Genomic DNA, 26,659 nt, shown 5'->3' with positions numbered 1-26,659 from the left:
AATTAAATTTGGGACCTTTTGCATACAGAATAGATGGCTGTCTGTATTTTATAAACTGTTGTGTTGATATATATCTTTCATTTGGTAATTCAATGAAATGTTTATGCTGCTGCTGCTGCTTCAGTTAATGGCATTTTATTGCTCCATAGCTTTAGTTGTACACCCCCTTGAGAGGGCAGACTGAAGGATTAGCTACGTTTGGAACTGGAATCATCCGCTGAAAATATAGATTTATACGTGCTGAACTCAATTCATGTTACACTTTTGCACTCTTCGATGCTATTGTTGTTACTGCTATTATACTGTTAATATTTATGAAATGTATGAACTGCAAAAAATGATAATAAACAAACAAGTAAAGCCCAAGTGGCAGCTGGACTGGGTGGTTCTAAGAGTGCCGGCTGCTCAGTCCGTTCGCCCCTTGAGGTTTGGAGTATTACCACGGCCTCTTGTCTGCTTCCTTCTTGGCGGAGCTGCAGATAAGCTTGACTCACCACGCAGCAGCTCAGCTGCCCACATGGAAGCCAAGCACGCACCAAGCAATGCTTGTGGGCGGAAACTTCCGGTCTCTAACCGCGGGAAAATGAGGCCACGAAGAGGCGGGGCTGAGTTACGTCACCTACTCCCGGAGTCGAAGGGTTACTATTAAGATGGAGCTGAGGCAGTAGCCCGTGCCCAACTGTAAAATGTCTTCCCCCTTCGCATAATTGTATTATAATCGTGTAATAAGATTGCCTAACGGTCTTAAGTCCAAAGCTGATATTTGTTAAGAGTATGCTTTCTCTCGCGCCGCATAAGAAGCATATAGAATTCATCGCAGCTGTAAGCAAGGAAATACCGCATTCAATAAAAAGGAAATTGTCGGAAATGATTTAATACTGCTTTGTACCGAGACGTCTTTCCTGGTCCAAGGCTAGTACAAAACTACAGACACTGCGTCACCGAATCTAGTCACCAGGCTGCCTATGGTGCACATACGTAGTGTGCTAAGCAGCGCGATCCTATGCGTGCGTAGTCGGACCTATGAAATCTCGCTGTGTTCAATGGGGACGCTAGTTGGGAGTATTTTTGTAACCTTAGTTCTTGGGATTTGGACCTGTTACAAAAAAGAGAAGGCTAAACAGAATAATTGCTGCTATACTGATCTCCGTAGCCTTTCCTCATCGTTTTCCCCTGCACGCTAACGAAGTAGTAGTATAACAGTAAAGCAACTTTTGAGGGTCTGCATCTTGCATAAAAACGAACCTCCGATTACGCTGCTGGAAAAATCAAACACGCAGCTTGAAGAGGTCCCTCACGGCAAACCTGAAGCGATTGATTATTGTTTGAGTCCGCCTACAGCAGAAGAAACTACAACGCCCATGATGCTTTAGGGAATGGAGCTCCCAGCATACATCGCGTGAGAAGAAAAGCTCACTTCCTCGCCGCGCTGCCTTCTGGGAAACAGAGTTTTAGCTTGCCGGCCGGGCTGCTGAAACTGCTTGCGAGGAGGTGCCAAGATGGCGGCGCTGTGGGGCGGCGGCGCGGGACATGCCGGGGCTGGGGGAACCCTCCCGCTGCGAGGGGGCCCGGAGTCCGTGGCGGGCAATGGCCTTTCTTCCACGCAGGTAATGGTCGGGTCTGGCGGCTGGTAGCGGGCGGGAGAGAGTCGGGCTAGCCCATTTGGCTGGCGCTAGGTGGACACGTGGAAGCGGCGTGGCCGGCATAGGGAGGTGGCACCGGCCAGCACGACCGGGAAACCGGGCTGAGCATGGCCCTGAGGTTTGGAGGCGAGGGGGGCGAAGGCGGCGCTGGAACCGGGCAGGAACGGGTGCCCTCGGAAGGGAGCTTCGGGGGCAGGAGGTGGAAATCCTTCGCGGAACATCTGGCTCCAGTTTTTGCGAAGTTGCGTATGGTGGAGTCTTGGAGAGGCTCCTCGCGTGGGCCCCGGGCGCGCGTGGCGGCCAGAGGAGTGACACGGTGACATAAGGTGGGATTTGGGGAGCTGGGTCAGGGCCACCGCAGTCCAGAGATCTGGGGTGGCCTCCACCCCCGACAAAAAAAAGTTATCGAGGGCCTCCACATAACGGATACGTTAAACGGGAGGTTTCTAAGACATGCTAGTCCTAGCTTTAGGGTTTGTCAAGGGGTGTGTGTGTGTCTCCTAGACCACCATTGGGACAGTTTTGGACTTATTTCCTTGCAGAACTGGGGTATTTATGACTTGGCTGGGTTCCTGGGTTTAAGCAAGGGAAATAGGACCTCCCCACTTAGTCGTGGCATATGAATCTTTTAGGAATCGCTCTGATCAAATCTGGCTCAGAATGAGCCCCTTTCCCGTGATTATTTTTAACTCCCTCTTCGGTGGTTTATCCAGATTATCTTTCAAAACGGGGCGGGGCTCGTTTTGTCTCCTCCACCAGGAGCACGCTAGAGCACTTTTTGCTTTTTCTGGAGATGGGTGAGCCCTGTCTCTCATGCGTTGGGTTGGCTGCAGACTGGGAAGCGTTCCCTCATGTAAAAATGGGCCCTGGTGCTTTTGCCTGCCTTAACTCCACCCTCTTCCCCTTATACACCCCCCACCCTCTGCTTTTCATTTCTGGGTGTGTTCAGCTCCACCCACTTGCTGATCCTGTTCAGCCCCATTTGATGATGCAGTGTTTCAGCAGTTTTACGAGCATGCATGCCTCTGTCTGCTCCAAACAATCTAGCATCTCTTGTTCTCTGAATCCGATTCTACCAGCATTCCTGAAAACGCTTGGTGTTGGGTTATAGTATACAGTATATTTTTTGGGAGAAATTATTATCACTTGGAGCATGGCTTTTGCTTCCAGCAGGCAGTTTCAGAGAGAAGCCATTTATGGGAGTTGAGAGTGTATGTCCATGTTAGGAATGATAAATACTGTAACAGTAACATGAATGTGGGCCGCTTTGGCATTTGTTCACTGAAAGAGTCTGCTGGGACTCCAACTGGACTTCTTCTCCAATTGAGTTCCTTCCTACCATGTCCATACCATGTGATGAATGTACTAAGCATGTGATTGCAGACTGTGTCCTGACCATGCAAGAATAAATTAGTTGTTTTGTCTGTGCAACGAGAAGTAAAGGAAACTGCATTTAACATAATTTATATTGCTAAATTACCAGCCTGTTGCAGTTGGAAGTGGAAGGGGTGTTAAGTAGTAGGTGAACCTGCCTTCCTTAGCTTTTATCTGTGGAAGCTGAACCACTATGTATGGCTTCTCTTGCAAGATTTTATCTTAGGTTTTTATTTGTCACTATTCTGCATGCATATCTTAATTGAATTTCACAGTGTAATAAGCTCACTGAGCCCATGAATTCTTTCTGAGTACAATCATACCCTATCATAAATCCTAGAAAGCTACTGCTGGTCAGTTGGACAGTACTGAGTTAGATGGGCTAATGGAATGGTGTGACTGTGTAAGACAGCTTCCTATATTCCTAATACCATGGAGAACACACTGCTAAGCAGATACAGGTACCGGACTTTAGGTTTCATAACATATGTAACTTTATTACAGTGGTAGATGTGTTAATTCTCAACCTGTCATCTCTTGTTTAGAATCCTCTTTAAGGATTCGTGTTTTGTTTTCTGTTTCCCTTCACTGTATTCTTAATGTTTTAATTCCTTAATCTATACAATTGAAGTACAGTATGGTATATTTATAAGGGGCATTGATTAGGATACAGTAAGCCCGCAACTTGTGTGCATTCAGCTTTCTGTGCATGGCAAAACGATGATGATGATGATGATGATGAAAGGGGCCTGGAGTTCCAGGAAAAATGACTTTGGCACTCCCACCTGCCATTGAACCCATTGTGTTTTGACTACTGTATGTGTAACCCTGGTGTAAGTTGTGGGTTTACTATATAACTGGATTATGTTTGCCTTTTGGAGAAGGCAAATCTGGAAACATGGTTCAGTATAAGACGCTGGGTAGCATAGACAAAGATCTTGTGAGTTTATAGCAGGGAAGAGGATCATGTAGCTCTCTAGGGAGCTGGATGTTGGACTCCAACTCCCACCATCCCTGGTCCACGGTTATAAAGGGGTGGGGAGAGAAAATCCAGCTTTAGGTGATGTGGTGTTGTAATCAGGGACCTGGTGGCTAACCAAACATAACCCACAGCAGTTTGAGAGAGCAGCAAGGTCAAACCTGCAGCCAATGGCAGTCAGGAATTTACCTGCTGGTGCATCCATGCTCGCTTAGGTCATTAGCTCTTCATGCAGCATATTAACTCAGGCCTACCGTAGTGACAGGGTACCTGCTTTGCCACAGTAATCTACTGATGGTGGGAAACTGTTCTGTAGTCACTAGTGCCATTTACAGACACGTGGTGGGGGGTGGGAAGAGGTTAGTTGTGAAATCCACAGCAGGGAAAGGGAACATGAAGAGTTAATCATATAATTGTAGAGTTGGAGGGGACCACAAGGGTCAACTATTCCAACCCCCTGCTACAGGGGAAAATGCAGGTAGTCCATACAGGGATCAAACCCACAACCTGGCCTCATCAGCACCATGTTCTAACCAACTGAGCTAAGTGCCTGGGTTGTATTCAGTGCTCTGCAAATGGAACTCTGCCTGCACAGCAAAAAAGCCCTGCTTGTACCCAAAATCATATTTGTATGGACCACAATCTCTTGTGCTAGCTAGTGGAACAGGAATATTGGATACCACCCTTAAACATTTAATTCAAGAAAAGATGTCTGTCCTATCCAATTGACATCATGAGCTATGGGTCCTGTTGAGAAATTCACTTCTTTCTTTTGCATGTTGTGGCAGCAGTTTTCGTTTTATGAAGTGCCTTAAAAACACCACATTTGGACCTTCAGAGAAAGATGGTAGACAAATGCACTTTCCCAACCAAATCTTTCTGCCTTTCTCAATTGTCTGTTCTTTTGCTGCTCTGTGCCTGAAGAAGATGAGCAAGTGATGTTAATGACCACAATGGAGAGCCAAGGCCAGGATGGCCTCCCCCACATGTGAAATCTTATCTTGAGCTTGTTTGGGCTCTTTTCAAACTTAAACTGATGGGAAATTTTCAGAATCTGAGAAGCTAGCAATGCAGACTCCTCCACGTGGAAAATGTGAAACAGTTTAGCAGCCCTGCTCTGGATTCTGCGTATGAAAAGAATTTTGGCTGACTAGGTGGGAAGCTGTCATGGAAAAATTTGGTGACTGAGACATCAGGCCAAAGAGTGCTCCCAGGTATTCATGGAGTATTGCCAAGTCCTTGTAGTGAGAGTCTGCTGTGCAAAGCCCAATAATTTCAGCTGGGTGTCTAGGGAGGGAAGCGGTTAAACGTGCTTTGAGTTAGAACTTGTTCCATAGCTGCTTTCTAACCAGCTCTGCACATTTCCTCCCTCCCTGAAGCTGAGCTGGCTGCTCTCTGGGTGTTTGCATCCCTGAGACTAGCCCTGCTTCACCAAAAAAAGGAGTGGCCCTAGGAAGAAGTGTTGATGAGCCTGCCTTGGTGGAGTTAAAGTACTGTCAGCAGTAGGATCAAAGTGCTGAAATGGGTCAGAAGGTGCTTGTTTGTAAAGAAGCAGCATCCTTTCCCTAGCTTGCCACAGGTAAGAGAGGCTGTTACTGTGGCCTTTGCACAGAGGAATGGACATGAGAAAATATGGTAGGCTGGAATCCAGGATTTTTGACAAATGAGAGCCAAACTGAGAGGTGTAGAACTTTGGTGGTGATTAGCACAGACAGACTAATCTGTCTGTTGAGGGACCCAGGTGGCGCTGTGGTTAAACCACTGAGCCTAGGGCTTGCTGATCAGAAGGTTGGCGGTTCAAATCCCTGTGACGGGGTGAGCTCCCGTTGCTTGGTCCCAGCTCCTGCCAACCTAGCAGTTCGAAAGCACGTCAAAATGCAAGTAGATAAATAGGAACCGCTACAGCGGGAAGGTAAACGGCATTTCCATGTGCTGCTCTGGTTTGCCAGAAGCGGCTTTGTCATGCTGGCCACATGACCTGGAAGCTATACGCCGGCTCCCTCGGCCAATAATGCGAGATGAGCGCGCAACCCCAGAGTCGGTCACGACTGGACCTAATGGTTAGGGGTCCCTTTACCTTTACCTTTAGCACAGACAGAATGATCTCCTCCCCTGCATGCTGCTGGGGGGAGGGGGGGACATTGCCACTGTGTTGATGCAACTGCAAAGCACAGAGAAAATGATAACAGGAATGCTGAAGGGATTTAGCATCTCTGTGCTTGGTATCTTGGAAGAGCAACAGTTCATGTGACTCTCTTGTTCCCCACCCCCACCCCAACTGCATGGGAGACCAGTGTTAGAAACCAGGGATAGAAAAGGTAGGAGCCATGTGGCTCCTGGGACCTGTATCATAGATTCTATGCCCTTCCTAAAGGAGTTCAAGGTTGCAAACACATCCACAACAAAACAATTCTTAAAAGCATTCTAAAACATTATCTCATCTAGTGATCTCACAGTTGCCAGGAACAGTGTCCTTCAGCTATCAGACTGGGGGCCCTTCCATGTTAGCATTTGCTACCTTGGCAGGAGAGCACTGACTGCTACTCATGGTGACTTGGTTGTTAACCATGTATGTACACACAAAGAAAACAAAAGGCTACCCTTCAGATTCACTTTGGTCAACCATTGGGCACCTTACAGTTACATAACAAGAATAGTCTTTGCCCCGAGAAGCTAGTCTTCGGCTTCATAGTCTTACCTATCTCTCCTATCCTGCCAGCTCTGCTACCTTAAATTGACCTAGTGTTTACAGATAATTGCATAACATTTACCAACTTGCCTGGTGGACATCCATGTGTGTGCAGTGCAACTAAGTAGTAGGAAACTGCTTATGTGGACAGGATTGCAACTCTGAACAAGTGGTTAATTGCAAGGTGGCCATGCCTTGATTTGAGTGGTGTCTGTAGAATGTTTGTTGGAAGAGTATAAAAATGTTGATGTTCCCATTGCAGTTTGATATACGGGGCTAAGAAGGATCCCAAGTTACTGCAAAAACATATGTCAGACTGCAATAGTATTCACTGAATGCATGTGCTAGAGGGTTGTTGTTTTTTTGTAGTACAGTGTGTTACAGCATATTTGATTTTATAATGCTCCTTGACTGATATTAGACTGCAGTGGAATATGCTGTCCGGAGAACATTCCTTGGAAATAAAGGAGCATTAATGGAATTTGTTGTTGTTGTTCATATGGTGAATGAGACAAACTGCATTTTTTTCTGTAATCTGAAGTGGGATTTACCTGTGGTGCAGCAGTAAAACTGCTAGCATATTTGCAAAGCTAAACAGCGTACAGTATGGGTTCAAACCTATAGCCCTATAGATATTGCTGGACCACAATGGCTGGGAGTCCAATAGCATATGGAGGTCCGCAGGTAATCCATTCATTGTCATGGTTTCCTATAACTTTGCTCATCACGTTCTCTTGCAGTTATGTCTTCCTAAAGGCTAGGGGGCAGGTTGATAATATTGGAAAATGGAATTCCCGCCATATCCATCTGTCAGAACCAGTAGTGAAGGCAGACTTTGCCAGTTGGCAAGTTTCCCATCTTAAATGTGTTGATTCAGCAGCCAGAAAATATCTCCCAGATCAGATTGGGTGGCTCCTCCCAGAGATCATGCATGTTTATTTGCAACAATACTGGTTTTGGAATGCTGCCTCATAGTTAATGTTACTCCTGTAGAATCTGCCGTGTAGAAATAGATGAGACCACTGCTTTCTTCCAGCTTAGCCTTTACTTTAAATTACCGGTAGTTGTCCTTGTTTAAGGGAAGCCATTTACGGCGACTGCTCCTGTCTCTTCTCACCACCCCCTAGCCCCTGAAAACCGATCAAGAGATCAGCATGGTGATCCTATTGTGCAAATGTCTCTTGAACATTCCAGTGCTGATATGATAATTCCATTGCTTAGAACGTTTGAAGATCTGTTCCTCAAAAACACGTTTAGCACAGTTGGATGATATGAATCTTTCTTGCATTAGCAACTGCACATTGCACCTTATTTTGTGGCTTGGCATTTCTCTTTGATATTTGGGGTGGGGGAGCAAATGTGCACTGACTCAGGAAAGTTCCATGTCGTGGGCTAATTAACAGAGACTGTGGAAATAGGCAACTGGGGATAGAAACTAGTGCAGGGATAGCAAGGTTGTGCTTTCCAGACAAACTCCATTGGCCATGCTGGCTGGGGTTGATGTGAGTTGGATAGCCCCACTTTGACAACTCTTGACCTAGTGCATGCTAGCTCTCATAGCTTTGGGTAGTAAGGCAACATTAGGTACTTAATTGGAGGATAAGGTATTAGCAAAACAGCTCTTTTATATGCATCATGCTTGAGTTTACTTAGGGGCAGGAATCCAACATTTCTTGGATGAAAAGGGCTGCACTTCTGACTAGTGATCAGTTTTGCCAAATGCAAGCGTTATTTGGGAGTCAGTAGAAATAATACCAGGGGAGAAAAGCTCAGTGATTTATTAAATAGCAAACTAAATACAGTGGGACCTCGACTTACGAGCTATTTGACATCAGACATTTTCGAGTTATGAGCGGAAAAAGTGGCCACGCGCTTACAATTTTTTTGACATCCGAACGGAAAACCAGTTTGCGGTTAGATGCGGTTTCCTCGAATTACGAATTTTTCCGTTTCCAATGTATTCCTATGGGAAACCGCTTTTCCTATGGGAAACTCGACTAACGAAGTTTTCGATCTGCGAGTGTGCATTCAGAACGGATTAAATTCGTAAGTCAAGGTCCCACTGTACAAAATAAAAGTCATTGAAATCAGTATTTAAGCAGAGTAGCATAACAGAAACAAGATAAGATACTTTCCTATTTAGTTGATGAGAATGAAAATGGGGAGACGAAGCTGGCCAGCACAGCACCCAATGGTCTGGATCTACACTGAAGATCAAATTTCTGATCCCTTCTGAGAGCTATATAAATATACCTTAAACCAGGCACCCCCAAACTGTGGCCCTCCAGATGTTTTGGCCTACAACTCCCATGATCCCTAGCTAACAGGACCGGTGGTTGGGGAAGATGGGAATTATAGTCCAAAACACCTGGAGGGTCGAAGTTTGGGGATGCCTGCGTTAAACCCTTAGTGGCTATGTGTTGGCTGGCCTAATATCTGAATTCCTCACATCTGCTTCCGAAGTCGTTATTTGGATGGTGTGAGGAATGTCACACCACCTGCAAGATAAGATATGCTGGCCCCTGTCCATTGACCTAATTAACAAGTCCTGCAGCTGTACTCCTCCTGGCAGGCACCCAACCTTGTGAACTTGCTCACAAGCCGATCCTCCCACATTCTGCCAACACTTATCCTTGAAACACAAGCAGCAAGTCAAAACAATAAAGCAAACCAAAAAGCCCTTGAAAGTCCTTAAGGATGTGCTGAGAAGCAAGGAAGAATGATTGTACAAACCAATTAACCCATCTCCTTGAGATGCAAAATTCTTCCATTATGTGTTTCTCCTATATGATCTCCCGGGGGGGGGGGGGGGTCAAACCTTGGAGGTTTTTCCAAGACTGCAGAATGGTTGGTCTTCTCTGCCTTAGAAATACAATGTTGCTTCCCTCTTAAGAAGCTGAACACCAAAAATGTAAGCCTTATTGGCATTAAAGCTTTTCTTGCAAGCAGCTGCTCTATAACACTTGAGAAAACAATGTTGTTGTACTATATGTACGTATAGTAAGTTTCTGTTAGTATATAATGCCTTCAGTAGTTTGGAACAAGACTACTGGAAGGAGTGTTTCACCCCATATGTGCCCACTTGACTGCTTAGAACAGCAGAACTGGTGCTTGTGCCACACATGCAATAAATCCCTTTTGTGTGTACATTTTATTCATTAAATTGATATATAGCCTACCCTTCATGCTGAAGGGTATCTGTTTATTCAGAGTGTTTGAAATAATAGGGGAGGGCATTACAGTAATATCAGACAGAGTCAACTTTTAGGAAGGCTCTAACCTGCACCTAGCAGGTAGTGTTTAATTGACTTACATTGTCCCCCAAGCAGCTTTTTATGCCCTCATCTGTTGCGCTTCCTTTTCCTCCTTCACCCCAGTACTTATTGGCAGAGGATTTGCATTTGACATCACTGGATGCAGAAACCATCCTTGAAGCAGGAGAGTTCCTGGAAACGATGCAGGACTACTTAGACTCTTCCGTCATCTCCATCATTGAGGATTTCAGCAGTCTGACTGAGGTATGGTCTGCTCTATGGAGAGATGAAAGCCAGCCAGCACACAGTCCACTACTGGTGTGGGCCTGCATTGAAGCTCAAAGTTCAGACCTCCTCTGGGAGATTTATAGACCTTAAACTCTTAGTGGTTATGTGCTGGCTGGCCTGATATTTAAATTCCTCACATCTGCTTCAGAAGTCGTTATTTGGGTGGTATGAGGAATGTTAAGCAGCTGCAAGGATTTTATTTTCAATTGTTCTAACTATTCTGTGTCTATTTGGTTGTGAAGTTATCTTGGTAATGCTCCTTCATCTTGCAGATCTGAGCTGTTTGCCATTAACAGCAACCCTCTGTTATCATTCCATCCCTTGACCTCCACAGCTTGTTTACTTGATTTGTTTTCCATGTAACTCTTAGTGAGTTAAGCCTGTGTTGGCAATGAGCTTGAGAGTTGCTCCTTTCCTTCCTTGGACTCTCCCTGGGTAAAGCTAAATTGGCCATCCCTGAGTTTCATATATGAACTGTATTCCAAATTTGGTTTGTTTCCCCCCTCCTAACAGACGAAAGGCCGCATGGATGCAGAGAACGAGCTTTCCCTGTTGACTGCAATCACAGATATTCTGGATAGCACCGATGACGAGTCTCTCTCTCCTTTTGATACCATTCCTGATTCTGAATTGTTGACATCACCCAGAGAGCGTGATAATTCTTCGGTATGACATGGTTTATGGGACAGAAGATTTTGCTTGCCTTCTCTTGTGTGGCCAGTTAATTGTGGGGTTACCACAACAGTGTAGTGCCTTTGAAATCACAGCCCGTCCCGGGTAAGGTTAATTATGAAATGTCAGTTTGACAGAAGCTAATATAACTTTCATCCTGAGGAGACTTGGATGTGAATGACCCCATCCTCCTCTTCCTTCAGCTTGAAACTTCTCCCATAGGCTGGGCATCCAAGCTGCTTAATACTGTGCTTGGTGCTCAGCTCCAAGATTTCCCAGCTTATTGCTGTCATCATTATATACACACAACAGCATCCTGTTCTTGGCTGCTAGCATTTGGTTTTCTTGTGGGTTGTGTCACAGTTCCAGGATAATGCTTATCACCCTTATGGAAGTTCTGGAGGCCCTTTTCCTCACCTGTGATCTCATCTCAATCTGCATTTGATGAGGTTTCTTTGGACAGTCATGTCTTTTCCTTTTTTGCTTATACATTGACAATAGTGACATCATTTTCTCCAGGCTAGCTACCTCTTCCTGACAGGCATGTGCATCAGTACACACATTCAGAAAATCCTGGCAAGGATTCCTCTTCAAAGTTGGCATCCAAATGTAATGGGTCTAGCACACTGTGAACTCTGCAAGGTCAGAGCGCCCTCTGGTGCGCATGTTGTGGCATTAAGAGGTGGCCACGTAGTGCCGTTGGGTGGAAACATGCGAAGATGCTAAATGTGGTTTGAAGAACACCAAGGTGCCCCTTGTGGGTTCCCTCAAACTATGCACCCCAGGCAAGCATGGATTGGCTGCTATCTTGCAAAGCTTAGCTTCCGCTGGTAAAATGGGAGCGTTTCACATGGCATTTTCAGATTTAGTTGAATTTACTTCTGCTTTCTAAACTGCTCTCCTTCTGTCAGTTTCAGAGGTTTCTCAGCTTGTCTGTGACACCCCCTGAGCAAGACTTCCACACCATAGAGGACTTAAAGGAGCCTAGAATTTGCTCTATTGTGACAGAAAAGGTGAGGTGTTCCAACCAAATGGGTGGGTTGTGCAGTGGGCATCCCAGTTTTTATCTCTCTGGTTTACGGTTTGTTGCATTATGGCTTTGAGGTTGTCTTCTTACAATCAAGCAGTGTATAAAAAATGAAATAAAATATTAAACTAATATTTCCCTGCACCTATCTGCCTTGTATCAAGATTATTTATGAAGCCCTCTTTGGCATAGCCTCTCCTGGATTGGGGGCTACATAGAGGGGGAGCTGAGTTCCAAATCAGTAAGAGTCGAGTAAAGGCCTCCTCTGCCACAAGAGTACTTGAAAAATGGAAGAAACGCCACTTGCTTAGCTGCTGCCTTCCACATAGCTACGAAAGGCGCAAATGCATTTAAAAATGCTTTAAATAAGTAAAAGCATCTCTTGGGTGATGACCTGGCAACCCTAAGAGACAAATATAATTCTAGCAATGGATCTTTCTATTTTCAAGTCTATGTTTAGTAGGCATCCTTTGGTGAGATAGCAAAGGAGTCGGAAATCCCCCCCCCCCAAATCATCAATACCTGCAAGGAGCTTTACTACATAATCTCTCTTCCCCTCCAGATTGAAACCAGCACTGCCAGCCTCCCTTTGGGACTGCCTCCGAGTTGTCACAATGATTCGGCTGCTTCAAAGAAGCCCAGTAGCAAGCGGGTGCTGTTTAGGCACAGGGACCGAGAGCCGCCTGTGCTGCAGCGCAGTGATGGGGAGGAAGAGGAGGAGGAGGAAGCGGCCACAACAAGCAGCAGGCAGGGTTTGGGGGCAGGTGTGAAGGAGACCCTTGTAGCATCAACGATGAAGGAGGTGGAACCGGACCCATCTGCAAGTGATGGTCCCTCTGTCATTGCCCCAGAGAGCATCTCCCTCAGTGAGCTGGTGAGGTCCATGCACTCTTACTGCATACCCACCTTCACAGTGTGCCTGAGTCCTAGCAACCGGCCCCTTGCCGAGGAGCTCCTTGCTGGCCCACTTGTTTTGGAGGTGGTGCCTGAGAGTGGAGAGAGCATGGAGATCCCTGTGGTCCTGCAGAAAATTGAGACAGAGGTCCAGGACAGAACTGAGAGCAACTGCACAGCTAGCCACGTGGATGAAGGGGCAGCACTCCTGGCCCCTGCCCTGGAAAAATTACCACCTGATGACAGCACCAAGGCTGCCAGCCTGGATGGAGAGCCTGACCTGGACAAGCGGGCTGAAGATGTTGGCAGGGTTGCCCTCCAAGGGGTGGAAGATGCTCATCCAGGGGCAAAAGCTCAGGACTCAATGGATGATCAAGATCATATATTTGAACCTGGCTCAGCTGCACACAAAAAAGCAAAGCGCAGTGCCATGGCAAAGGACCAGGTGTGCACCAAGAGAAAATTGAACAAGGAAACAATGGGGCGCAAAGAGGCCACAAGCTGTGGGCTGATTGCTGTCTGTACTGAAGAGCAGGCTGGGACTAAGCCAAGCCACCCTGTGCCAGAGAAGGAGACGGAGAAAGCTGGAGGCCAAGGGCAGGAAAGATCGGACAGTGAGATGGAGGAACTGGAGCCCCAAACCCCACTTGTGCCGTGCAACAAGGAACTGCGGTTTGCTGAGCACAAGGAGGGGGATGTGCCGAGTGAGCCCGTCCTGCTGGCGAATGAGGTGGCTGGCCCAGAACCTCTCCAGCCACTCCCCAGCAGCACTGCAGACTCTGAAAGGCAGCCTCCCAGTAACGAGGATGCTGGCTGCCCCCCAAAGGAAGCCAAGCCCAGGCCTCTCAGCCTGAGCGAATACAGGCAGCGCCGCCAGCAGCGCCAGCCTCCCGATGGGAGCTCTAGGAGCGGCACAGAGAACCAGAGTGCCAGCAAGTGGCCCAGCCTCCCTGAACTCCCCACAGAACTGGCTGAGCTTCCTTGCTTGGTCCCACCACTGCCTTCCAAAGTTGCTTCGTCTGGACTGGCAAAGGACCCTGAGAAGCCCACTGGCTCCTCCGCTGCTCCTGTCCCAGCTGGCAATGCAAGTGCCCTGCCTCTATCCATGCCAGCTCCAAATTCTGCACCAAGAGTGGCTCTTCCATTGCAGCATGGCTGTATGAGCCCTGTTCCTCCACCTCCACCTCCTCCTCCACCACCACCACCTACCACATCTCTCCCTGCTGCATCCCCACTGCCCAGCACAGTCTGTGCCTTTCCCCCTGTTCAGGTGCCTCCAATGCTGCCTCCACCTTTCCTGCCCCCAGCCTCAGGGGCTTTCCTACCAGCTGTGCCTCCCTGGCCTCCCTTTGCCCCTATGCCAGCCACCTACCAAAGCCTGCCGCCTCCACTTCCTGCTGCTGAGCCCCACCCTTCTGTCTTCCACATGGTTCCTCCTGTGCCCCCTCCAACCTGGCCTCCCCCGCCCATTCCTTTGCCGCCTTTAGCCCCAGGCCTCCCTTACAGCTCTGTCGAGTGGGCGCCACAGCCACCGTACTGGCCGGGCATGCCAGTACCCCATCCGATGTTGCCCATCCCTTACGGGGATCAGGGGCGCCTGGCTAGCAGTTTGCCTGCACCGTCTTGTTCCGAAGGGGCACTTGGTCTCCAGAGTGCAGCCTCAATGCCAGAGCCATCTCACTTCAGAGCTCAAAGCCTGGCAGCCAGTGAAAAACCGAGCCTGCCTACGCAGCTCCCGCCAGCGCATGTCCCTTCTGCCATCAGAGCTGACCCCAGAAGAGTGTCTGACCCAAGGAGGCAAGCAGCTGTGGGCAAGCTGCCTTCTCCATCAGTCATTGAGCCTTCTTCAGAGGAAGCGGCACTGACTCAGTGTGCCAGGAAGGGCTCCAGCCTTCAGTCTTTCGGTGAACCCCATTCTGCACCTCCTTCCCAGCAAGTCAGGGAGGCCCCAAAGCCCTTAGAAGAGCTGTCCTTTCCTGTTCTGCTGCGACCTTCAGGGAAGGCCCCTGTGCTCTCTGACCGTATGGAGAAGACCTTGAGCATACCCACTGCAGCTTCTAGTGCCAAAGAGGTGTCTCCTGCTTCCTGCTCGCAAGAAGAACGTTCTTCCTTTCCTGCTGCCTCAGTGCCAGAAAAGCTCACAGTGCCAACTGCAATGGAGGTGGGTGCTGAGGAAGCTGCCCCAACAGCGACCGCTTCTCCAGCATCATTGGTGTCCCAGAAGGTGCATGAAACTGCTCAGCTCTCCAAGAAAACAACCCATATGTGGAAGTACCAGCCACTCATCAACATTGCACAGCACAGCTGTAAAGAGGACATTGTTCAAGCCTTTATCAATGAAATTGGTGAGTGGCTGTGCTGCTGAGGTTTGGGGGGGAGGAGAGGGTTAAGTGGCATCTTGTGGCCCAAGAATGGCACACACCTCTGCTGAACACAGAACTTGGGGTGCAGATCAGGGTGTCCCAAACATCTGATTTCATTGGCCTCTTGGTGGGCTTATAAACCCGTATGGTGGGATCCCCTTCTTAGAAAAGGAAGCCCATATCCGTTGGAGGCTCATAGTTCCTAATTATGCACTATACTTTGCAAACTTCTTTTCCTTTCCTATTTCTGCCCCATGGTATTTCTTGACCCCTTCTCTTCAGGAGGTCAAAATCCCTTTGGGAAGCTCTGTTTCAAAGCCTGGGGACAGTCCTCTTTCTATCTCATCACATGTTCGCAACCTGCTTACACTTTTTTTTTCTTTTTGGTTGCAAACAGCTGCATTCCATTATGCTTAAGTAGTTACATATTCTGTCTGTCTCCCTCTCATGCTCTTAAGACACTGTTTTGAAGATGCTGGCAAAGAGGGCCAGGCGGTAATTGTGGGGAGCCTGGCTTCTCCGGCCGCCCAGTGAAGCTTCTTCTGACAAGTCATGAAACCCAAATGAGTGTACACAATGCATTAATATTATCCTTTTCCTTTTCCCCTCAGGAATTGAAGCCTCTGATTTGTCCAGCCTGCTAGAGCAATTTGAAAAGACAGAAGGTGAGTTGTGAAATTGGGACAAGCAGCTCAGCATGTTGACCAGTGTGCTGGCAGGCTCGTTCACTCCTCCAGCTTCTTCGCCTGTCCCAAAACTGTCATTGAAATTCTACTCCATATTGATCCAGAGCAGATTCCAACGTACACTTAGCAGGGTAAAAACTTAAACATGCTGCAGGATTCCCAAAAAAATAGGCCAGAAGCAATTGTATTTCATCCAGCAGAGCTTTACCGCCACTGAAGGCAAATGAGCATAATGGTCACAAATCCAATACACTCAGGATTGGTACTGTCCATAAGAAATCCATTTGCAGCAGACTTAACTTAAACTTACAACAACTTATAATAAGTCTAAACCTTAACACTATATAGCTGTACCTTGGATCCCTTGCGACTCGAATGTTTTGGCTCCCGAATGCTGCAAACCCAGAAGCAAGTGTTCCAGTTTATGAATGTTCTTTGGAAGCCGAAAGTCCGGTGTGGCTTCCACGGCTTCCAATTGAGTGCAGGAAGCTCCTGCAGCCAGTTGGAAGCCGTGCCTTCGTTGTCGAACATTTTGGAAGTTGAACGGACTTCTGGAACAGATTCCGTTCGACAACCAAGGTACGACTGTACATTTACAGAACACCACGCCAGAAGGAAAAGAGAGAGAAAGAGAAAGTGAAACCGAAGCTCCTTCTGATCTCCTATTACCGTGTTTCTCATATTTTAAGGCATCCCCAAAAAATAAGCCATGACAGGATTTCAAAGGGTTGGTGAAAAATAAGACATACCCCGAAAATAAGCACTATTGCAAAGCCCCGACCGAGCGAGAGCCGTAGCGCATCGGGGGACAGAGCCGAAGATCGGCGGGCGCTCCTTGCTGGGCTTGACAAGCCCGGGAAACAGCGCCCGCCGATCTTCGGACCTGTGCTGTGTGACAGGCGGGGGTGGGTGGGGGGAAGCGGAGATCGTTCTCCGCTCTCCCCCCACCCCCGCCTGTCACCGAAGATCGGCGGGCGCTGTTTGCTGGGCTTGACAAGCCCGGCAAACAGCGCCCGCCGATCTTCGGCCCTGTGCTGTGTGACGGGCGGGGGTGGGGGGGAAGCGGAGATCATTCTCCGCTCTCCCCCCACCCCCGCCTGTCACCGAAGATCGGCGGGCGCTGTTTGCTGGGCTTGACAAGCCCGGCAAACAGCGCCCGCCGATCTTCGGCCCTGTGCTGTGTGACGGGCGGGGTGGGTGGGGGAAAGCGGAGATCGTTCTCCGCTCTCCCCCCACCCCCGCCTGTCACCGAAGATCGGCGGGCGCTCCTTGCTGGGCTTGACAAGCCCGGCAAACAGCGCCCGCCGATCTTCGGACCTGTGCTGTGTGACAGGCGGGGGTGGGGGGGAAGCGGAGATCGTTCTCTGCTCTCCGCCCACCCCCGCCTGTCACCGAAGATCGGCGGGCGCTGTTTGCTGGGCTTGACAAGCCCGGCAAACAGCGCCCACGTGCACTTTATTAAAAAATAAGACATCCCTTGAAAATAAGCCATGTCGTGTTTTTTTGAGGAAAAAATTAATATAAGACATGTCTTATAATATGAGAAACACGGTATAGTCAGCATGACTTTGACAAAAGATATAACAGAACCAGTTTGAGCCAGCTGTACTCTACCTTCTCTGAAGGAATAACCCAAACATCATGAACCTTCTGCTTGTTTCTTTCACACAGAGAAGCTTCCAAAACCCTCTTGAATTAATCAGAATAGGAAAGCTCTCTGCACATCAATCAGATCAATACTTTCTCTACTAAGAAATGCAAACTGACAAAAACATGCCTGACTGTCTTGTGTATCACGTGAAGGTGGCAGCCAGTCCCAGGCTTCCTTGCACTTTCTTTCCACAAAGCACCAAAACCTCTTGTGGAAATGAAGAGAGCCATCTGAGGGCCAGTGTGGTACAGTGGCTAAGAGAATTGGCCGGGAGACCAGAGTTCAATTCCCCACTTAGCTCATCTGGTGACCTTCTGCCTCCCAGCCTGGCCTACCTTACAGGGTTATTGTGAGGATAAAATGTGGGATGGGAGAACCATGTATGCTACTTAGAGCTGCTAGGAGGGAAAGATGGGATATAAATGTAAAAATAAAATAAATATGCCCACTGGCTTGGGTGAACGTGTTTTTCATTGAAAACAACCTAGGTCTCCAGAAAAGATAGGCAAGTTTTGTGCTCAGAAAAAATGCTTGTGAATAATGCTTTGTTTTACTTTATTTTTTAGCCAAAAAGGAAGCTCCTAGTATGGCAAAATCTAAGGACAATGTGACTTTGGGGAACAATGGGTGAGTACAGAACTTGGTCCTAGCCAGGTATCTTCCCACCCACAATTATTCCCGCTTGGTTTACAAATAACACTGCATTTCTGGAGGCAGGCAAGAAACACTGGTGGAAAGAGACCTGCTTTTCAGAGCATGCACATCCTGGCCTAAGTTGCCTGATAAACCTGCTAAGGAGTACCAAGCGTGCTGTGTTTCAGTGCTCCATGTGCTGACTAGGTGATTCCTGATTGTGTGGGACACTCTGTGTGTAATAGAGGCCTTTCTCTCTCTCTTCCCCCTTCAGCTCTGAGGCACAGCAGGACAAGAAAATGGTGGACCGGCTTCAGGCGCCAGAGCTCACCAATGTTGCAGGTGAAGGCTCTTAGAGTTAAGCTCTTTCTGTACTGAGAGATGTTCCCTGAGTGGTGTGGGGTAGAGGGGAAGTGAGTGCTGAGGGCTGAGCTAATTTGCCTCATCTCTCCAGCACTCAACAATGCATTCCTGAGATTCTCTGTTGAGCTCTTGCTGAGGGGCCTAGCTTAGGTTGTTCATGCTGAGGAAGGATGCTCTTTTGGGGAGGTAGATGGGGCAAAGGTGACACACCACTTTCATAAACACGAAAAGGCTTAAGCTTAAAAAGCAGAAAAAGAATTGAGCAATTATAAATTGCCGTCAAAATGCAAAGGCCTGAAATGTACATTAAAGGTAAACTGACTTGGGGGGGGAACCAATTCACTCAAAGACTAGGCAAAAAAGGAAGAGTTTACAGCATGGGGGAGGGAAGCAGAGTGTGGCCCTTCAGGCCTCTTTGTGTGGCCCTTGGAACTCCGCCCAGGCAACAGTCCTCACTGGCTTGTGTTTCACACCCCAAACTATTTTGTTCTGGCTGTAATGTGTCCTCAAACTTTGAAAATGCATCTTGCTTGTCCAGATGGGGGGCAGAGAAGGGTGTGTAAATAGAAATTAGCCCACTGTAAAAATTGCATGAGTTGCTCCTCCCACTTATAACTCTGGCTCTGCCCAACACTGGGATACGGCCCCTGAAAGGTTGCCCAGAAGGGAGTGCTACAAAAAAAAGGTTACCCGCCGCATAGCCTTTTCAAGAAGATGGAGACTTCTTAATTTTTTCTGGGAGGACGTTGCAAAATTGAGCTGGTTTGGGCTATTGCTGGGGGCGAAAACTTTGACACCCCCCCCATAGGAGGGGCAACAAGGCCAGTTGCCTGGACCACGTTTTTTGAGGGTGGGAGGGGTGTTGTGCACATGGGTTTCTGTTCCATCTCCTGAGGGCTCTCTGTCTCTCTGCAGGACTGACGCCTCCAGCCACTCCACCCCACCAGCTCTGGAAACCTCTGGTGGCCGTCTCCCTGTTGGGTAAGGCTGGCTCCACCAAAGGCGTCAGGCTCACGAAATCGCTGAGCAAGCCTCACCAGAAAGCTGCAGCCCCTGTTCACGTCGGCTCCGGTGAGCATGACTACTGTCAGCTTAGTGCCGCTCAGCCAAAGGGAGGTGCCCGGTGGAACGTCAAGCAAAACTCTGAGATAACAATAAAGCCCATCAAGGCAGTGGCAAAAGAAGTGCCGGATCAGCCCCCTGCTGCGAGTCAGCTCCCTGCTGCTGTCGGACTGGACCCTGCTGGCTCCCTTGGCACGGCGGCTGCCTGCCAGAGTCCCAAAGATGTTGGGCGGGAGCAGCTCAGAGCCTCTCTTCCCGTTGCAGCCAGCTCGAGCCCTGACACTTCAGAGTCACCACTGTTGGACAGCAGCCCCACCAGCTCACAAAAGGAGCCCCTGGACCACCGGACTAGCACACCAAGGTCCGCGAATAGGGGCAGCGACGATCCTTGCTCCGTACTGTTATCTCCGGCTGCGTCCCCCTGCCGGGATGCAGAAGGACCCACGTTGCAGCAGCCTCAAGAGGTTCGGCAGAAGCGGCTGGCTTCCAAACGCTCCTTGCGGTGCTACCGGGGCAGGCAGAAGTCAGCCAGTCCCCCAGAGGGGCCCTGGAGAGGCAGACGGCCCCGCGCCAGCCGATCCTTCAGCTCCAGCTCTGATGGAGACAGTGACTCTTCATCCTCCCGCTCCTCCTCTTCCTCTGCGTCCTCTTCTCAGTCACGCTCTCGGTCTCCCCCAGCGAAGCGCTGGCGAAGGTGAGGGTTGACGTCTCTTTCCTTTTGCCAAGACTCGGCACCCCGAGTGTCAAATTGCCCTTGCGTGGCACAGACGTTTAATGGGCCTTTCCCCTCAGCAGCTGTTGTGGCTGAAAGTTATGGGTGTGGAGTGCTGTGGGGTGGCTTGGGGTGTTTTGCATGCACATGAGCAGCAATGGAGTCTACGTTGCCCAAGAGGAAGCCCGCTGCACTCTTTGCTAGCCTTGTGGATAGCTGGGCCCTTTCCTAGCTTAGCGAGTCTTAGGCTCTTATCTACAGTATACATGCCTATGTATGTATAGTGTAAGGAGATAAATAGGTACCAATAGGGAAGGTAAACGCTTTGGCTTCCGTCACGATATTCCATTGTGCCAGAAGTATCATGCTGGTCACATGACCTGGAAAGCACCCCAGTCAAATTTGACTGGACTTAACCGTCCAGATGTCCTTTACCTTTACATGCCTATGCTGTTTCTCTTCCGGAGGAGCTTTTGGACTGAAATTCTCAACTTGTATCTTGTTACTTTGAGGATAGCTTTGCAAACTCCTGTAATGAGTTTGCATCTAGCATCCTTTTCTGTCCCTTGGGGTTGAATCCAAAGCAGTGCTAAGTCACAGTCCTGTTAGCACAGGGATTTCTGCTTGCACAATAGGACTTTCTCCCTGCCTCCCCATGCCCCCTAATTTTATTTTTGGAGGTTCTGCCAGCCTCTGGAGCAGATTTGCATAAATGGAAATCCTGCTGTTACTGGGACATGTTAGTTGGATATCCTTCTTGGTGAATTTGTTCTGCATCTTATATGGAGGGGCCACAGGCTGATTCAGTTTGCATGTGACATATAGTCACCATGAGGACTCTTCCCATCCTAGGAATGGCAGCCTGTGGGCTGCTGAACCTTTTCAACTGGGCCCATTAAGTCCCTGCTTCTCTTTTTCCATCAGTTCTGTTTCTAGTGACATCTTGTACTGCCTGAGCCAGCTGCCAATACCCAGCCCTCAGCTGGTCTATTCACTTGATGGTACTGAGGAATGCACATGGATGCTGATGCTGATTAAGGCCTAAGATTTCAATTATTTCCAAAAACCCAGTGTTCAGGACCCTTGGAGTGGAAGGTTAGCCACACAATGGCAACAGTCCATGGCTAATGGATGCGCTTGTTGCGCTCTCTCCTTAATTGCCTCTCTCTGGAGAAATTTTGATCAGGTGAATTATTAAGACCTGTTGACGGAAATGAAGCCTTAACTTGCACAATGCATACCAAGCACAGAAATTGACCTGCGTCCTGATTTGTGGTGGAATACAGTGGCCTGAACATCTGCCATACTTTTTGTATTTCTTGTAGTGGGGAGATAGAAATGGCTATGCAACCCTTAATTAACTCCGCTGTGCATATCCTGCACTTCTACTGTTAGCAGTAAGTTACTTCTTGAACATAGACTTACCTGGTATATGGCAGCTTCCTGCTCATCCATCTAGATCAGCATTGTCTATTCTTGACAGTGGCTCTCCAGGGTAGCTCTTCCCATCTCCTGTTAACTGATTTCTTTTAACTTTAGATGCTAGAAATTTCACTGGGTATCTTCTGCATGCAGTGCAAATGTCCTATTATTAATCTCCAGTTCCTTACAAAACAAGTGTTAAAGCATCTTGGGCATGCCTTAGGGTGAACATTTGACCAATATATTTTGGATAGACCTCTACAAATGCAAGTAGGTGTCACAGTCTGCTCTGCCACAAAGTTTTCTGTCTTGGGAACCCCTTGTTCCTTGAGAGAGAAGGCATGCTAAAGCTCAATTGCAAGCAGGTTGCACAAGCTGAAGGTCACACAGGAGCTCCTGTGTGTGTTTGCATGCACTCCCATGGACACACAGTGTGTGCAGCCGCTGGTCTCATTAGGCTCCCTCCTTCACTCCAGGTGCCATTCTCGAAGTTCCAGCTCCTCTTCCTGTGGGAGCTCCTGGAGTCGGTCAAGGGGCAGGTCCCGGTCTTCTTCGTGTTCCTCCTACATATCAAGATCATCCTCCTGCTCCCCCTCTCTGCACAGAAGGAAGAGGTGAGACATGCAGTGTTTGCTCTCTTGAACAGTGGGATAATCTGTTGTCTTCCCCTTTCTCCACCACCACCCCAGCAATTCTAATATGAAAGTAAAGTCAAATATTTTATGTTCAGTTTGGGCTCCCTCTCTGTTTCCCCACGTTAAATAACGTGAAATGCTTTAAATACATTTTTGTGCTTTTTTTAGTCACCATATGTGTTTTCCTTGTGAAGTAGTTTTGCATTCTCCTTTCTTGAAACCTTGAACCCTTCCCACGTATTTGGCACCTTGGTATTCCGCCCTTCCTCCATGGGGCTCAGAGGTGTATTTATTGCCTCGTGTGCAGTAAAGTGTGCTGTGACTTTTGCATTGAGTTTCATAGCTGAACAGCAGCCTAAATTCCCCAGGTCTTGCCTGTATTCTTGCCGCTGCGCCAACTTTCACAAGTTAGTTGTTACCTGATAAACAGCTTGCAGGTTTTTTGTGTGGCACTTTCCCCCCCATCTTCACAACAAGTGGGGTGTTTAGCTTTATACTGACCAGCCACGTGAGTAGACCCCCCAACTGTGTCTGTACTCTTCTCTCTCTCTCTCTCTCTCTCTCTCTCTCTCTCTCCCCCTCCCTCCCTCCCTCCCTCCCTCCCTCCCTCCCTCCCTCCCTCCCTCCCTCCCTCCCTTACTTGGAAGCTGCTTGCAGCCTGGAGCATCTCATTCTTCTCTAAGAACTAAAACCAGGAAATGATGGCTGTATCTCCCTAAGTGAAGAATCAAGCTGCTCCTACTTTTCTGCTACCATTTCACTTTTTTCACTCTTTGCTTTGACTTCTTTTTTTAAAAAAACATACAGATACAATTCCAGCAGCTCCCGTGAGCGTTACCAAAGGCAGAAAAACGGATACAAAGACCGTGCAATAGTGAGTATTTCTGGGGCATAGCAGTGTTCTAGGAAGGGCAGCTACACCACGGGGGGCTGCCTTATTCATGGTCATTGTTAGACTGTCTTGTGTTGCTTTCCTGCTCTGGAATTGATACGCTTTCTTCAACCTAATGCTATTAGGCTGTTTTCCCCAGAACCAGGCAGCTCTGCTTTTTCCATTGATCCAAGGGCAAGGAGATGCTGGCCTGTTTAAGTGACAGTGAACTTTCCTCACTGCCAAAGTGCTAATACAGTGCAGAAGTGCAGTTTTTGAGCAAGCAATAGCTTTTTCTTTTTTAAAAAAACCAAGTTGCTACTGTTTGATCTGCAGAGATGACCTTGACAGCATGTGGGCCATGCTTGCTGAAATCTCAGAAGCCATAGAGGTGGCTGGTTTAGGCTTGGTATGTTCTTCAGAGTCTTTCTCCTTGTTGAGATAGGCAAATACACAACAAGAGTTGCAATAAAATAAAATAAAAACTAAAAACAGATGCACTCAGCTAGCAAAAAAAGCATGCTGGTTGCAGAATTTGGATTTCCCTGGATATGGTACACATAAATGGTTGAGTTACCTTGGGAACGTGCACCTACTTGGGGTTTTCCCCTTCCCTTGAGGAAAACCTGACAATGTCTTAGCCCTTTAGGCAAACTTCCAAGTGAGGTCTTGGTCCTGGGACACTTTCTATTAGAAGTTGAAGCTGTATTTGCATGAACAAAGGTAATACGGTAGTTGTGGGTATTTGCACAGTAGCTAAACCGGCTCATGACTTCTGTTCAGTGGGGAAGGTCATGTGTAGAGCACATGAGCACATTCGCCACATAGAGAGTGAACATGAGGCTGTCCCAAAATTCTCCAGAACTTTCCAGAGAAGCTGTAGCCCTCCTCTTGGTGATCCACAGAGGCACCATGGGAAGGGTTAGAACAGGGGTCCCCAGACTACGGCCCGGGGGCCGGATGCGGCCCAATTGGCCTGCCAATCCGGCCCGCGACGACCCCCGCCGCCCGCTCTTACGGCGCGCAGCGCGGCAGCGCTCTTCCGGGTCGGGAAAAAAGCGCCAAAAATCCTTTATGCGCATGCGTATGGGCCTCTCCCGACCCGGAAGAGGTCATTTCTGGTGCACTTCCGGGTCGGGGGAGGCCCATACGCATGTGCACAACGGATTTTCGGCGCTTTTTCCACCCTGGAAGCGCACCGCTGCGCCAGTAAGTGCCCGTGCACATGCGCACGGGCGCGCACTCCCCCGCCGGCCTGCACAGGCGCGCGCTCCCCCGTCCTCCGGCCCGCCGCGCGATCGGCGCGGTGGGAACCGGCCCAAACGCCAGTAAGTCTGGGGACCCCTGGGTTAGAACAAGTTTGGAAGCCTGTGGCCGTCCAGATTTTTGCTCTTGGGTGGGCAGTGTTCACTGATGCCGGAATATATATTCTATTAGCATCCTGAAGTACCATGAGTTCCCCACCAGTAGTTCACACAAGTAAGCAGGGGGATCTATATTTAAAAATGAGTTTGTGGTGAGCGTTCTTGTTGGGGCAAGTGGAATGGCAGGAGGAAGACGATTGCTTGATAGAACTGTGGCTGAGTCCTGCCCCTTCTCTCCCTCAATTGTGTGCATAGGAAGAACGGCGTGTTGTCTTCGTTGGGAAGATCCCCAGCCGGATGACTCATTCAGAACTACGACACCGTTTCTCTGTGTTTGGAATCATTGAGGAATGCACCCTGCACTTCCGGGAGCAGGGGTAAGAGAGGATCAAGTCTTCCTTTGGGCAACTTCCTTTGCTACATGGAGCTAATGGGAAGGGGGCGGGAAGAGGATGGGGTGTTTGATTCTGGCCCTTCGCTTTTCCCCTGGCTGGTCCCAGCTGTAGAATCATAATTCCTTGTCCTTCCTGTCTGGCAGGGATAACTATGGCTTTGTGACGTACCGCTATGCTGAAGATGCCTTTGCTGCCATAGACGGTGGGAATTCACTGCAACGCCCTGATGAGCAGCCCTTTGACTTGTGCTTTGGAGGACGCCGGCAGTTCTGCAAAAGGAACTACGCCGACTTGGGTGAGTCCATGGAGGTGACTGTGAGTTTGGGTTAAACACAGTTGCCGTGAACTTTCTCTGAGAGATTGAGCAAACAGGAGTATTCAAGTATTTGGAACTTTCTTTGTGCAGGAGGTTAGCCCCCTGCTTAACCTGTATTTTGCCAATCTCATGATTCTTGTGGTGTCAATCCTGCATTGAGTTATCTCTCAACACAGCAAAGGAAGTTTAGTCTTAAGTATCTTGGGTAATGGAGTTGTCAGTTGAGGTTCAGCTAGCTTGGCACTGATTTTTGCCTATTATTATGTATTCAATTTATATACCGCCCTTCATCCAAAGACCACAGGGTGGTTTTCAACATAAAACACAAAATTGATAACATAATAATAACACCCCCATATATTCATGACCTATGTGTGATAGAGAGGGTGGGAGAGAGAGAAGAGTTTGGAATAATTGATTCCAGAGTTTTCTTGGTGCAAACAGTCTAGGGCAGGCATCCCCAAACTGCGGCTCTCCAGATGTTTTGGCCTACAACTCCCATGATCCCTCGCTAACAGGACCAGTGGTCAGGGAAGATGGGAATTGTAGTCCAAAACATCTGGAGGGCCGAAGTTTGGGGATGCCTGGTCTAGGGGGAGTGTAGAGGTGGCCAGAGGCCTAGTCAGACTTTCCATTCCAGTTCACTTTTCTGGTTGCTGATTCTAGTTGACTCACCAGTGACTGTCTTTGTGTTTTTCAGACTCAAACCGAGATGACTTTGAGCCTGCTCCCGCGAGGAACAAATTTGATTCCCTTGACTTTGACACCTTATTGAAGCAGGCTCAGCGGAGTCTGCAGAGGTAACGCTGGCTCTCTCGGGCTCATGTTGCCCGGTAGGCATCTGCCTACACCAGCCTTACCTCAGATTGGCTGCAGGGGCAGGTGCCCCTTAGGCCTAGCTGCTATGTCCAGCGTGGTTTTGTAATGAAATATAACAAAAAAATCCCATAAACAATTTTTATCCTGGCTGTTTTTCTAGGGACTATTTAAGGGGAATGACACTTTCTCTAACAGTGGGGACAGGAATGGAAAAACAACATCAACCGCCTTCAGTCCGCTTAATCACTATGCAGACAATAAACTCTAATCATAAATCTTCCCAGTCTCCTACTTTTTGTCTGTCTGTATCTGTCACTGCAGGATTGGAGGAGGCAAGATACAAGGTCTTAGGGATTTTCATACAGGTGTGGAATCAAGCTCAGATGATAAGAGGTCAGAAGGGATCACCTTGGGTGCCACACAAAGTTAGGGTGTGCTGTTATCTTAAAAACCTGTGGTAGCCACAGGTGGGCTGTAAGGTGGCTGTGGGTGGGGCTGCAGGAGCTGCTTGCTGTCTAGTTTCTCCCAGTCTACATTCACCAGGGCT

General features: G+C 48.4%; 1 protein-coding gene across 2 annotated transcripts; it reads left to right on the top strand.

The window, feature by feature from the left end:
• Window positions 1-1,493: 1,493 nt before the first annotated feature.
• On the top strand, window positions 1,494-26,389 carry PPRC1 (PPARG related coactivator 1). 2 transcript variants are annotated; one of them, XM_060274685.1, is made up of 14 exons: window positions 1,494-1,607; window positions 10,063-10,203; window positions 10,741-10,893; window positions 11,817-11,912; window positions 12,489-15,165; window positions 15,795-15,848; window positions 18,087-18,147; window positions 18,428-18,495; window positions 19,432-20,272; window positions 22,189-22,326; window positions 23,155-23,221; window positions 24,838-24,959; window positions 25,121-25,272; window positions 25,994-26,389. In XM_060274685.1, the coding sequence occupies exons 1-14, from the start codon at window positions 1,500-1,502 to the stop codon at window positions 26,095-26,097; spliced, it is 4,782 nt and encodes a 1,593-aa protein (XP_060130668.1). In that variant the 5' UTR covers window positions 1,494-1,499; the 3' UTR covers window positions 26,098-26,389. The 2 variants fall into 2 exon arrangements, with proteins under 2 accessions (XP_060130668.1, XP_034989423.2); XM_035133532.2 differs by having other exon boundaries at window positions 11,811-11,912.
• The last annotated feature ends 270 nt before the right edge of the window (window positions 26,390-26,659 follow it).

Source organism: Zootoca vivipara, chromosome 5, assembly GCF_963506605.1.
Source record: "Zootoca vivipara chromosome 5, rZooViv1.1, whole genome shotgun sequence".
In the NCBI taxonomy this organism is placed as follows: domain Eukaryota; kingdom Metazoa; phylum Chordata; class Lepidosauria; order Squamata; family Lacertidae; genus Zootoca; species Zootoca vivipara.
This window is presented reverse-complemented; position numbering and strand designations above follow the sequence as displayed.